The following is a 15228-nucleotide window of genomic DNA, read 5'->3' as shown; positions in this document are numbered from 1 at the left end:
AAGAGGAAGAAGAAGAGAAAGGTCAAGATAAAAATTATGAACAACAAATACATATCTATCAACAAGTGAATCTAAAAATCAAGGGAATAAAAAAATCTGAGGAACAGAATAAACTGGTGAATATAATAGAATCAGGGGCATAGAAAGGGAGTGGACTGACAATTATTGGGGGGAAGGGGGTGTGGCGGGTGCAGGAAGAGACTGGACAAAAATCGTACACCTATGGATAAGGACAGTGCGGGGGAGTAAGGGCAGAGGGTGGGGTGGGAACCGAGTGGAGGGGAGCTATGGGGGTAAAAAAGAGGAACAACTGTAATAATCTGAACAATAAAGATTTATTTAAAAAAAAAAAATAAAATTTCAAAAAATAAAAACAAAAACAAGAAATTAAAAAAGCGTTAAGATATCTTGACTTTCTAATAGAAACTCAGGACATTGCCAACTAATATAAAGTAGAATTAATTATCTACACTAATAAAAGAAAGATGCAAATTGACCATACCTTCACAATGCTCACCAGCCAATCAGGAGTGAGTATGCAAATTAACCCAACAAAGATGGCGAGTTAGTTTGCATACACAGGTGCCAAGCTGCCGGGGGGGGGGGGGGGGGGGGGGGAGAGCAGGATCCGCACCGCCCCAGCCATTCCGGGCCTCTGGGCAGCGTGGGAAGGCAGAAAGGTGGCTCCGGGCTGGAGCGAAAAGGCGGCTCTGGCCAGAGCGAAGGCGGTGCCGGCAGCCAGGGTAAGGAAGGCCCATTCTTGCACAAATCTTCGTGCATCAGGCCTCTAGTACAATTAATAAAATACTATTTGGCAAGCCACAATTAAAGTGGCAACCATTATAAACTAGAGTTTACAACATTAGGCAAAAAGTTGACATGGAATGGACACTTGTAAAATAACAAACTATCATCAAACAAATTGCATTATATTACAAGGGGAAGACAAAGTTTATAATAGAGAAATCATACTGTCATCATCTTAATCCAGTCAATCCTAGCATCAGTAATGAGTATTTATATTCTGATAAGATGTACATGAAGTAGCTGTGATGTGTTCTAGCCAAAAATATTTAACCTTTAAAAGTAACCCATCAAGCCTTTCTCAATCGGGGTTCTGGGAAAGAATTAAGTCCTGCAGAAAATGATTTTAGTGATTATTTCCTCAATTATCCTAAGGATGGTATATAGCTGGTACTATTATTAATGCATTGGAAAAAATTCATTACATACAATGGGTGCATTAACATCATTAAGGCTTAATTCTCTTAAGGAATCCCTATGAAGTAAGTCTGGCTTTGGCTACAACTTCCAAATAGAGTACTAAGAGAGAACAGAAAAACAAGCTAAATGAAACAAAGACAAAACAATCAGAAAATTCAGAAGGTAAGGTATTTTATAAAACAACTGGTCCAATCTCTTCAACAAATCAGTGTCATTTTGAAAAAGGGGAAGAGAGACTATGATTAAGAATCATAATAACCACCTAGCCAGTGTGGCTCAATGGTTGAGTGTCCACCCATGAACCAGGAGGTCATGGCTCAATTCCCGGTCAGGGCACATGCCCATATTGCAGGCTTGATCCCCACTGCAGGAGGCAGCCAGTCAATGATTCTCTCTCATCATTGATGTTTCTATCTCTATTTTTCTCTGAAATCAATAAAAAATATATATTTTTAAAAATAATCATAATAGCCCTAGCCAGTTTGGCTCTGTTCAGTGAATAGTGTCGCCGAAGGGTCCCGGGTTCGATTCCAGTCAAGGGCATGTACTGTGGTTGCAGGCTCCTCCCAGCCCAGGCCCTGGTCAGGGCATGTGCAGGAGGCAACCAATCAATGTTTCTCTCACATATTTCTCAATGTCTTTCCCTCTCTCTTCCACTCTCTCTAAAAATCAATTTTTTAACATATACATTTGGAAAGCCTACTTTATTATATAATGGACTTTCAGCTTTAATGGATGGATGGACGGACACCCCCTAGCCCGAATTAGTCTGTTATATCGAAGTTTTACTATAATGAAACTAAAGAACAAAATAACCACCATGGCTTTTTGCTCCTACGCAGCAACTTCATATTTCAAACCTACTCACCAATAGAGATACCACTGTACTAGAGTAGAAGGCCAAATCTTCTATAATTTCTGTGCGTCGGTTAGCTCCAATTCGTAACGAACGACTATGTACTTCTTCAGGTAACACTGTAAGGATCTCCAGCAGAAAAGGCAGAGAAGTTACATCATTGCTATATCTAGAAAAGAAAAAAGAGACATAAGTTACTTAAGAGTCAGAAAGGACACAATCACGTAAGGTAACAAGAACCATCAGAATAACCTATGACAACAAAAGCAGCATTCTCACGACTATTAAAGAAAAGAAAAAATAGATATAACTTTTGAAGGGTATCTGAAAAACAAAATTTCAACTTGCATAATATTTGACCCAACAATTCCACTTCCAGAAGTACTTCTCAGAAAAATCTCATAGGTGCATACAAAGATGTGCCCTGCAGTACTTCTTTAAAACAGCAAAAATATTGGGAAAATATAAAGGTCCCTCATAATTAAACAAGATAAAAAAGGTTCCAAGTTATACAATGAAACATACATAGCCATTATATTGAGATACCTATCTATGTCATAACAGGAAAAGATATCCACAATGTACTAAGTGATGAAAGTATACGAAACATATTACATGAGTGAACAAATACATATATATGCATATGTATAATAAAATATGTGTACTCTTATTTATTATAAAATGCTTAAAGGAAAATCTAGAGGGCTATATAGCCAATCATTAATATGAAATATAGGAATAAGGAGAAAAAAAGTGTTTGCTTTTTACTATGAAATAAAATAAACTATCCATATAAAGTCTTTAATGACACACTATGCTTGGAGGTAAAAAGGACATCCACTAAGTTCAAAAATAACTTCCTGACCAAATGCCAAAATGCAAACAAATTTCAAGATTATTTTGCCAAGCTCTTGCAGCTCGGCCACCGACATGCCATCCAGACTGAGGAAGACCCGAAAACTTCGGGGCCACTTGGGCCGCGGCCGCGGCTGCATCGGCAAGCAAAGGAAGCACACCCCAATTAGTAAGAACGTATACTCACAACAATTTTCAACTTATTATCATCTTAAACATTCTAAAATATTTTTATAGAATTGCTGATTTATCAATGAGAGTGATCTATGAGTCAATGAAAAGACTTTGCTGCAGTTAATTCAAGTGATGTGTGTGCGTGTAAATTATGAGGGTCTTATGTTCCACATGACATATTTTTATAATATTTAAATTTTAAATGGTTTTCTTTTAACCTAACAACAGTTAATAATAAATAATTCTATGTTAAGAGTTTGGGGAAATAGTAGAAATGTCTAGCTATTGCTAACAAATTTCTCTGTGTAGGTTAATAGTAATCCCAAATGCTAGCATACAGTCAATACAAGTTACTTACTTTTCCACCAATGTTTGTACACACCCCTTCCATGAAGGCATCTGTAGGGCAAGGTCTGCTATTGCTAAAGCCAGCTGAATAAGAAGAGAAATTAAATAAATGAATAGAACAGATGAACAGAAATAGGGTTACCATCAGTATTAATTGAAAAGGAATGAAATTTCTTCCAAACAATGACAAGACTGACACCCCACAACTATCTATATCATACACACTCTCCTAGGTTAGCTACTGGAATTTAAAAGGTAACCTTTAAAAATGAAAAACAAAATAAAAGACAGAAAAAAAAAAAAAAAAGAACAGACAATAGATTTTCCTCAGGATAAAACAATACTTACTTTTATTTGGCAATACCATAGAACTTCATGGACAGGGAAATTTTACTTTGTCAAAAAGCCAAAGCTACTGACAAAGTCAGCCCATTGACTCATTCCTCAAGTAATGAATTGCCATTTCCCTTCTCTTTCCATTTCACATCTTGAAGACTCATGCAAAAGCCTCCTTCCTCTTCAAGGGCACTTCTATGCCAGGCAGAGAACACATATGTATGTATTCACTGAAGCTTCAGTTTTCCTTTCTAAAGTTATTTCCCTGTCTAAGGGAGAAAGGCCAAATGCTCTACTTCACCACTTCATTCATGACATTTTTATTAGCCAATCAGTCCAGAAAAGATTTTTTAAAGGCAACTAAGGCAACTACATAGACCGCTGGCCCAGAATAGCAGTGTTTTTATCATCTGCAATTTTGTCAAGGGGGTGTGGGAGCGCACATGTGGCTGCCTGTGAAACCTATACTCACCTCCCCCAGTCCCAGTATTTGCTAGTTTAAAATCAAATGAACTCTAAGATTAATACAAAATATTTAAAATTTCACTTTCTATCCACTTATAAGAATATAGCAATTAGTGTATAATAAAGTTGTTAACATTACTTCACATGGTCTAGCAACGTTAATCAAAATTAATTTGATATCCAAATGATCTTCTTAACAAATTTCCCTAATGAGAAGCATAGGCTTTACCTGTGTTACAATGACAGGTGACAAGTCTTTCAAGTTCTGGATATGGGTTAGTAATGAGTCCCGTAAAGAGGCATGAGAGTCTGTGGGGAGCTCATAAAATGAGGTCTGAATCTTCATTTTCATGGTCTGTGCAGCAAAATAGCATGATTCTACATCCTGTCGAATCTGTAACAACTGGTCTGAAATCTCCCAAGCATGAACCTGAAAGCAGATCAAACAAAATGTCTTAAGGACTGCTTTTCTAAATAATTTTAATATTACACAACCTATATACCAAAGTATAATGGAAAGAAAAATCTGACAAACTAAATTATCCACTAATTCAACCAATATTTTAAATTTATAGGTTCTATTAAACAAAAGTATTACCTAAATTCTTCTGACTTATTCTAGGAAAGCATAAGAGTTATCAACTACTGTAAGAATCATTAATTGTGTAGGACGGAGATTATGAAGAAAAATGTCCCAAAAGTTTCTACTAAAACTAAAATGTCACTGTATAACTTTCCAACCCTAATGTATAGGTTGGCTGTTTCTTCTTTTTTCCCACTTAAAATAAAAAAGCTTTGTTCACTCTGAGAATTGAGTCTGGAAGCTAATTTAATATATCAATAAACAGGGGACATTTCAATCTTTAGTTCCCGAATAAAACCTCAGAAAAACTATCTCATCCCAAGTCAATATCTCACATAATTAAATTATTTTTATATATTTGGCAAAGTACTATACATGCTATTAAAATCATTTTCAAAGGAGAAAATAAGTGTTTGTGTAGAAATAATAAAGAGATCAAAAGCACAGAATTTGGTCCCTAACAGCTAGTCATAGTTATAAAATGGAATCCTATTTTGAAAGATAACTTTGATAATAAAATCGAGCAGCACACAATAGGCAACTAATTAACAACTGATAGTCTAAAGCAATTCTACACCAAACTGCCTCTTCATGGGAAAAGGCAAAAATGGACTGGCAATGATTGACTGAAAAAAATTTTCAGTCTTCATTCAGAAATAGAGTCAATGTGAAGAGAAATCACACAGATTTACCTAGTCAATTTTTTATGAAGATAGAGCACTTCACAACTAATATATAGTGATTTTTTTTCTTATTTCAGAGAGGAAGGGGGAGAGGGAGGGAGGGAGGGAGGGAGGGAGAGAGAGAAACACATCAATGATGAAAGAGAATCATTGATCGGCCATCTCCTGCATGCCCCCTACTGGGGATCGAGACAGAAACCCTGGCATGTGCCCTGACCGAAATTCGAATTGTGACCTCCTGGGTTCATGGGTTGACACTCAACCACTGAGCCATACTGGCTGGGCCATAGTTATTCTTTAAGATCTTTCCAAAGATAAACAGGAAGTCAAGGGAGAAAAAGGTAAAATAAGCGGCCTATACACGTTTCTAAAGTAAACTAAAAATAGAGACCCTGAAATTCACCACAGGTTTATTGAAATAAAACTTCACTTTAAATCAGTAAGTTGGTGGACTATAAGCATAAAACATTAACTTGTTTCTAGATCGTGTTATTTTACTTTTTTTTGGAACTTGTACCCCAGCATGTTGCAAAAAATCTCCCAGCCACATAATTTTTAGTGACTCATTATCCAACCAGTAACCCAACTACATCTGTCACTTAATATGCCATTAAAATATATTTTGCTCAAAATGACACTTAAAAAAATAATAAAAAAGATTATATGAAGCCTTGAAATCTCCATAAATGCCCTCATAAAAACAGAGTCTTATGCAGGAAAACTAAAGCACTGTGGACACTTATAACAAAACTAGGTGTTATCTAGTTATCTCCAAGAACCCCAAATTTTAAGTGGCTGGAAACAAACCAGTGACATCTATACGACTTGTAGACTTTCAGCTTCAGTAGAAGCAGAAGTAGAAGGAAACAACAGGTAGCTAATGGATCTAAATGCAGATGAACAACAAAAGAGCCAACAGGTATTCACTAGAAAGCACAGGGAGCCAATCTGAGGACTATATTTGAAAATGGAAGATGTTTTGGTGGGTAGAAAAGGTGAATGAAAGAAGTCTACGTAAGGGCTAAGGAGATGGAAGTCTCTATAAACGCTTGAAACTGAAGAGCTAGGACAGGGCTCTAAACTGAGAAGAAAGTAGTATGAACAGAATCAAAATTATACAGGACAAGTACAATTGAGACAAAGGGAACAAAGGAAAAGGTAACAAAGCTAGGAAATCTTAGAAATAAACCACCATGTTTGTAAATACTACCTGAAAACAACAGAAAAGGAAGCTCTTTAAATTTGAAAATACTATCCTTAACCATGTCTTCTAAAAGTTCAAAAAAACTAATTTCACACAAAAATAAGCAAATGGCCTGGTCAGTGTGGCTCAGCGGTTGAACATCAACCCATGAACCAGGAGGTCACAGTGTGATTCCCAGTAAGAGCACATGCTAAAGTTGTGGGCTTGATCCCCAGTGGGGGGGCATGCAGGAGGCAGCCAATCAATGATTCTCTCCTCCCTTCCTCTCTCTAAAGTCAATAAAAATATATTTTAAAAAATAAACAAATGAAGTCAAATGCCATATATACAGGAAGTAGTTGAGAAGAAAATAATGAACAGAATAATATTCCTACAAAAAAAGTAGGCCAGAAAAACATTTTAAAAATTAGCCTTAAGTCCAAAGGACATAAGAGTCAACCTGAAAGAGCTTCCAATGGCCACAGTTAGAAAATCTAGGGTAACAAAATTAATTATGATAGTATTAGATTATAACTAAAAAATAAAACAAACATCCATGAGTCATACAGTTGTGAATGACAACTGAATAAAATAACTATTGAGGCATGATTTATAGGCTACAAGACACTTTATATCCTATGCTAGGTAATGAATGTAGAAGGAATGAGAAAAATAGAAACACTACAGATAATAACTGCTACTGGCAAGATTCATGTATAAATGATAAAATTAGCGGGTGAAACTTTAAAGAGAAACATGATATATCAAAGTATCTCCCCAAAATATTTATTTGTTACTGTGGTGGTTTTACTCTATGTCCACAAATTCTTTGACACTTACCATGTAAGAACTCAGACTACTCTGCTGGAGAGACAATGTACAAGACCAGGAAGTCTCTGGAAAGTCATGGAAAGCAAGAGGAGCCCAGCTAAGTCCAGCCTTCCAGCCATTCCTACCAGAGTGTCAAGCATGTAAATAAAGCCATCTCAGAACCTCCAGACCAGCCCATCCACCAAATGGATGCCTCATGGAGCAGAATTATCTTCCACGGAGCCCTGCTTGAATTCGTGACCTACAAAGTTATGAGACACAATGAAATTGTTTTTGTTTTAAGTCACTATGTTTTGAGGTAATTTGTTTCATAGTAGTAGATCATGAGAACAGACAATCAGATAGTATGTACATCCTGATGAAAAAACAGGATCCAATGACAATTATTTCAAATCATCCTGTGTCTCATCAAGCCTTTGGATCCAGCTGGCAATTTTGCAGGAAATTCAGAAGAGAGTAGAACTGCATCATACTGCAATCAGCAAAATCTAGACCACAGGGAAACTCAGCAAGTCAAATGACCCAGATTCCTCAACAGATAAATAATCTACACAGAGAGCAAGAACATGCAGATTAAAAGACACTCAGAAGGTATTTTAAAAACAAATAGCAAGACCGAAGTAATGTGGAAGAATACCCACTTGTGTGATAAAATCATAAAGATAAACAAAGAAGGGATTACTATGAAAGGACAGTGATTACTTTTAGGGAGAGGAAGCAGTTATTTCAAACAGGCCACAAGGAAGACTTCTGGAGTGGCCAGTGAAGTTCTATTTCTTGACTTGGTAGTGTCTGTATCAGTGGTTCTCAACCTTTCTAATGCCGCGACCCTTTAATACAGTTCCTCATGTTGTGGTGACCCCGAACCATAAAATTGTTTTCGTTGCTACTTCATAACTGTAATTTTGCTACTGTTAATGAATCGTAATGTAAATATCTGTGTTTTCCGATGGTCTTAGGCTCTACGGCAGCAGTTCTCAACCTGTGGGTCACCTAAGACCATCGGAAAACAGATATTTACATTACGATTCATAAGAGTAGCAAAATTACAGTTATGAAGTAGCAACGAAAATAATTTTATGGTTGGGGGTCACCACAACATGAGGAACTGTATTAAAGGGTCGCAACATTAAAAAGGTTGAGAACCACTGGTCTATATGAACACTGCATGCAGTAATTAATTAAATTATACATTTGTTTTCTGTATCTGCTTAAAAACAGTATAAACAAAACAAAAAAAACAATATTGCCTATTAAATTGAACTAGTCTGAAGTCTTCTCCCAAGTGAAACCTTTCAACCCACTAGAGATCAGGACCCTTGTGAAAAAGTTCATTGATTGTGCAGTGTTATGTTGTGCTTTAATCTGAATGGCAGAAACTAGCAAAAAATACCAACTGATCATGTTGACCTAAACATTTCTGACCTAAACATTTCTGACCTAAATATTTCTATCTCCTTAAAAGGAGAGGTCTCAAAAATGAAGGACAGAACCAAAAGTCAAAACAAAACAAAAATACTATTTCCTTCTGGGGGTAGGGATGCAAAGATTTATTTTTCAAGCACCTTTAATGTCTGAATATTTTTTAACATATCCTTTGGAATTGCCTTTAAAAATAAAGGTGGATTTGTATGCCTAATATGGAAAGATCTCCAAAATATACAATTGAAAAACAGATACAGGTACAGATTTGTAAGATCCTTTTTGTAAAAATTTAAATTACACTTTTTTTTAGAAAGTGTAGTGAAGCTTTTTTAAAAAATTGATTTTGAGAGAGAGAGAGCGAGAGAGAAATATCCATTTGTTGTTCCACTTATATATGCATTGATTGATTGATTCTTAAAGGGGATCAAACCAACAACCTTGGTTTATCTGGACAACGCTTTAACCAACTGAGGTACCCAGCCAGGGAATAGAAAGTATAGTGAAGCTTTTTAACACACGAGTTAGTTTTATGCTCTATATGCTCCCTAAGCAACCTGACGCTATCATTCTCATAGCATTTATCAGGTGTTTCAATTTTGGTTTTAACATATTGGATGGCATTACACCAATTTTCCAGCCTAAAACAAGTACAAAAGATGACTCAAAAAGAACTTCTTTGAGGACATCAAAGCTATCAAGACAGCTAGAACATGAAGCTGCAAATTCCAGAGATGGAATAGAAAAGCAGAGAGTTCAGCCCAATATTTAGCTCCACTTTTCCTCTCAAAGCATTTGCCTATTTCAAAGTGGAAAACAAGAGGCTAAAGAGCCTTGGGCAGTCTCATAAGACCGGGGAGATGAAAACAAATTTAGGGCACACCAAGAAGGAGCCCTGGTAAATACTCCAGACTTTCAGTTGGCACTCAAGTAAAGAAAATTGGAACTACACCTCAAAAAAACAACAACATGGAAACATCTCCAAGGCAGACCAGATGCCAGGCCACAATATAAGTCCTAATAAATATAAAAGAATTGAAATCATAGAAAGTATCTTTTCAAATCACAATGAAAATAAGGAAAACTGCAAAATTCACAAATATGTAAAAATTAAATACATTCTAAAGCAACCAGTGGGTTAAAAAAGAAATTTGAAAAAATCTTAAGACAAATGAAAATGGAAACAAAATACACCAAAACTTATGCGATGCAGCAAAACAGTTCTAAGAGAGAAATTTATAGCTATTTACACTTACATTAAAAACAAAACACATCTCAAACCAATACCTAACTTTATACCTTAAAGGTCTAGAAAAAGAATACACTAAACCCAAAGCTAGCAAAAGGAAGGAAATAAAGATTAGAGCAAAGATATACAAAAATCCAAGATTTGATTCTTAAAAAGACCAACAAAATTGACAAACCTTTAGCTAAATTAACTAAAAGAGACAAAAATGAAATGACAATGAGGACATTACTACCAATTCTAAGGAAATAAAAAGGATTATAAGAAACGAGAACTGGTGCCTAAGCCGTTGGTCGGACATCCTTAGCGCTGCTGCAGAGGCTTCTGGCTGAGCAGCGCTCCCCTTGTGGGAGTGCACTGACCACCAGGGGGGGAGCTCCTGCATGGAGCATCTGCCCCTGGTGGTCAGTGCGCGTCATAGCAACCAGTCGTTCCACCATTCGGTCGATTTGCATATTAGCCTTTTATTATATAGGATACCATGGAGGAGAACCAAGATGGGGCCTCCCACAACCACATCAAAATTATAACTAAAATACAGAACAACCATCTTTCAGAACCAACTGAAATATGGCTCAATGGAAGTCCTAGGGAAGTGAAGTCCTTATAATTTCGGGCTGTAAAAAACAGTGGGGATTGTGGCTGAGTGACACGGAGGCTGCTGGAGACCCACAGAGTTCCTCTTAAAGGGTCTGCACATGAACTTACTTGTACTCACTCCCTCTGAACTCCAGCCCTTGGGCAGCGGCTTGGGGAGGTTCCAGGGAAATATGGGGAGTAATTGGATTGCCTGACATCGGAGCAAGAACTTATGAGCAGCTTTCTCCCAAATAGGGATGCTCACAGGGGTCATTGTTCCTATGCTAAGACCTCCACCATCGCAGAGCTGACTAGAAGCCATATCTGAATTTCCATCAGTCTGGCCCACACAGTTCGCTCTGTTGACTTCCTGAGGATCCATTCAACCAATTTGCAGCTCCACCCAAGCTATCTGCAATGGCTTTCTCATATGGATGGCCTATCCTGGCTCAGGCTTCAGACTTTACTAAAATCTCTTAAGAAAGCAGCAGCTGGCATCACCATGCCCCATAACTGTCAATAAGAAGCCCAAGACCCGGCACTAGTACCAGCTTGCCTGGCTTCACAGTTTGGTCTCGCCTGGGCACTTCAAAGCCCAACACAGGTAGCAGTCATCTGCAGATCGCTCTGTAGCTCCTGCCTACTGGCCCCAGGCAGTGGCTGAGTTTGCACCTCCCAGCAAGCCCCAGAGCCAGTGCACCCAGTAGACAGCTTCAGACCATACCAGATTACAATTCTACACATTCATGGCAACACACTCATGGGACAGACTCAGTGAGCACTAAAGCCCCACTGAAGAAAGTCCTGCTGCATAGGGGTGTCTCCTGCACAAGAGCTCTTCCACTGTAGTCATAGCTGGTCCTCACAGCCAATTGGCTGGAGGTCAATTCTTCCCAGTGATGCCAACAGCAATTAAGGCTAACTACAACAAGACTGTGCACACAGCTCACACAGGGGTGCACCTAGAGTGCCCAGCTTGGGTGACTGGGAGCCTGAGCCATTGGGCCCTACAGGAGACCTACTACACAAGGCCACTCTACCAAATCCAAGAGACAAAGCAGCTCTACCTAATACATAGAAACAAACACAGTATACAAAGAAGGAGGTCACAAATGAAAGAACACAAGAAATCTCCAGAAAGAGAACTACTAGACACAGAGTTCAAAACAATGGTTATAAGGTTGCTCATGGATCTTAATGAGAGCTTCAAGGGACTTAGTGAGAATTTCAAGAACCTTAGTAAAAACATCAAAGACATGAAAAAGGACCGTAAGAAATTAAGCACACTCGCCCTAGCCAGTTTGCCTCAGTGGATAGAGCATCGACCTGTGGACTGAAGGGTCCTGGGTTCGATTCTGGTCAGGGGCACATGCTCGGGTTGCCGGCTTGATCCAGCCGATCAATAATTCTCTCTCATCATTGATGTTTCAATCTCTCTCTCCCTTTCCCTTCCTCTTTGAAATCAACAAAAAAAATATTTTTAAAAAAAGAAATTAAGCACACTCTAACTGAAATAAAGAAAAATTTACAGGGATTCAACAGTAAAGGATTCTGAGAATCAAATCAATAATTTGGAATATAAGGAAGCAAAAAACACCCAATCAGAAGAGCAAAAAGAAAAAAAAAATTCAAAAATATTAAGATAATATAAGGAACCTCTGGGACAACCTCAAGCATACCAACATTTGCATTATGGGATGCCAGAAGGAGAAGAAAGTAAGATATTGAAAACTTATTTGGAGAAAAAAATGACAGAAAACTTTCCTAACTTGGTGAAAGAAATAGACTTACAAGCCCAGGAAGCCCAGAGAGTCCCAAACAAGAGGAACCCAAAGAGGCCCACACCAAGATACATCATAATTAAAATGCCAAGGGTTAAAGACAAAGAGATAATCTTAAAAGCAGCAAGAGAAAAGCAGTTAGTTACCTAGGAGGGAGCACCCATACAACTGTCAGCTGATTTCTCAACAGAAATTTTGTAGGCCAGAAGTGAGTGGCAAGAAATATTCAAAGTGAAGAACAACAAGGACCTACAACCAAGATTACTCTAACCAGCAAAGCCATCATTTAGAATTAAAGGTCAGATAGAGCTTCACAGACAAGTAAAAGATAAAGGAGTTCTTCACCACCAAACCAATATTACATAAAATGTTGAAGGGTATTCTTGAAGAAAAAGGAGGAGGAGGAAAAGGAAGAGGAGGAGGAGGAGGGAAAAGATAAAAATATCTACACTAATAAAAGAGAAACAGCCGAAACCGGTTTGGCTCAGTGGATAAAGCGTCGGCCTGCGGACTCAAGGGTCCCAGGTTCGATTCTGGTCATGGGCATGTACCTTGGTTGCGGGCGCATCCCCAGTAGGGGGTGTGCAAGAGGCAGCTGATTGATGTTTCTCTCTCATCGATGTTTCTGACTCTCTATCCCTCTCCCTTCCTCTCTGTAAAAAATCAATAAAATATGTTTTTTTTTTAAAAAGAGAAACATGCAAGTTAACCATCACTCCACTACACCAAGGCACGCCCACCAGCCAATCAGGAGCGAGTATGCAAATTAACACAACCAAGATGGCTGCAGCCACGGAGCGAGCAGGAGGCTTGGGTTTCCCCAGCAATGGAGGAAGCCAAGATTTCTGCCTGCCCAGGCCTGCCCTGGCCTCCGCTCAAGGCTACAAAGCTTTAATTATAGAAGATAAATAAATCCCAACAAAAATGGCTGTGACCACAGAGCGAGCAGGAGGCTTAGGTTTCCCAGCAATGGAGGAAGCCAAACTTCCTGGCCAGCCCTGGCCTGTCCTGGCCTCCGCTCAAGGCTACAAAGTTTCAATTATAGAAGATAAATAAATCCCAGATACCAGGGCCTCTGCTTGGGTCACTGGGGGGCGTGGCCACCCTGCAAACCACCACAGGCCCCTCACCCAGGCTGCCCCAAGGGAACCCCCACCCTGATCAGGGACACCCTTCAGGGAAAACCAGCCAGCCCCCACCCATGCACCAGGCCTCTATCCTATCTAATAAAAGCGTAATATGCAAATTGACCATCACTCCAACACACAAGATGGCTGCCCCTATGTGGTCAAAGATCCTGCCCCCATGTGGACACAAGATGGCCTCCACAAGATGGCCAGCAGGGGAGGGCAGTTGGGAGGAGCCAGGCCTGCAGGGGAGGGCAGTTGGGGGCGATCAAGCCTGCAGGGGAGGGCAGTTAGGGGTAACCAGGCTGGCATAGGAGGGAAGTTGGGGGTGACCGGGCCTGCAGGGAAGGGCAGTTGGGGGGGACCCAGGCCTGCAGGGGAGGGCAGTTAGGGGCAATCAGGCTGGCAGGGGAGTGGTTAGGGGGTGATCAGGCTGGCAGGCAGAAGTGGTTAGGGGCAATCAGGAAGGCAGGCAGGCGAGCAGTTGGGAGCCAGCAGTCCTGGATTGTGAGAGGGATGTCCGACTGCCCGTTTAGGCAGTCGGACATCCCTGGAGGGGTCCCAGATTGGAGAGGGTGTACGCTGGGCTGAGGGACACCGCCCCCCCACCCCCGTGCACGAATTTCATGCACCGGGCCTCTAGCACACTAATAATAGACAAGTATGTAAATTGACCGTATCTCCGTGACACCCCACAGCCAATCAGAAGTGAGTATGCAAACGAACCCTACAAAGATGGCAGGCCTGTGGGTGTCATGGAGGTATACAGGCGCCAAGCATCCGGGGGCAGGGCGGGGCGGCACGCCTGCAGCGTCGCTGTAACGACGCAGCGGGCATTCCCGACCCTGTCCGCTCGGGGCCTATGTGCGCAGGCGATGAGCGGCTGGGGGTGGGAGGGGCGGGGTGGGCGTTCCTGGGACCCCGCCCTCTTTGAGCCTCTGGCCAGCGCGTTGGCACCTAGCAGTGGGGGTCCCAGGCATGCCACTGGAGTGTCTGGTCCTGTCAGCCCGGCCTGGGGCTGCTGGAGTTCGCAGCCCTTTTTGTTTGTGCAGCCCCTGGACCAGAAGTGGGAACCAAGAGTGTGAAGAGCACCAGGAATGCTGGGAATCGTAGTTCTGGTGGCAGATGCATTGCGGGATCTCCTAGACACTAGAGCAAAGTGAGCCTGGAGCAAGTTACTGTTGCGGGTGGGGGATGGAGGGAAAGCAAAGGTGAGAGACATAAGTAAAGTCACAGTGTTGAGGAAAAATTAAAGGGAAGATATCCTACAACTTCTAGGAAATCTCCACCAATGGAGCAAAGAAAAAAAAGACCTCTATTATTCTGTAAGCACCAAACCAAACTGGGTTGGAGTCTCCGACAATTCGCTCTTATGATTGCAAAGACAGACAGAAACTCCCGGATTGGAGAGGGCTCCCCTGAGGGCTCCAGACTGGAGAGGGTGCAGGTCGGGGCTGAGGGACCCACCCCCCGTGCACGAATCTTCATGCACCAGGCCCCTAGTATGAACAATAAAATGGCAATAAATATGTATC

The 15228-nt window shown here is 40.4% G+C and overlaps 1 protein-coding gene across 1 annotated transcript in view; it reads right to left on the bottom strand.

The window, feature by feature from the left end:
- TNPO3 (transportin 3) overlaps positions 1–15228 on the bottom strand; it is a 107026-nt gene that overhangs the window by 65672 nt on the left and 26126 nt on the right. The window contains exons 2-4 of the mRNA XM_008154029.3: positions 4488–4688; positions 3468–3541; positions 2093–2249 (exon numbers count right to left, since the gene is read on the bottom strand). Of these exons, the coding sequence (XP_008152251.1) occupies positions 2093–2249; positions 3468–3541; positions 4488–4688 (432 nt within the window). The remainder of the gene's footprint in view (positions 1–2092; positions 2250–3467; positions 3542–4487; positions 4689–15228) is intronic.

The sequence above is a fragment of the Eptesicus fuscus genome, chromosome 14 (assembly GCF_027574615.1).
Source record: "Eptesicus fuscus isolate TK198812 chromosome 14, DD_ASM_mEF_20220401, whole genome shotgun sequence".
NCBI lineage: Eukaryota > Metazoa > Chordata > Mammalia > Chiroptera > Vespertilionidae > Eptesicus > Eptesicus fuscus.
This window is presented reverse-complemented; position numbering and strand designations above follow the sequence as displayed.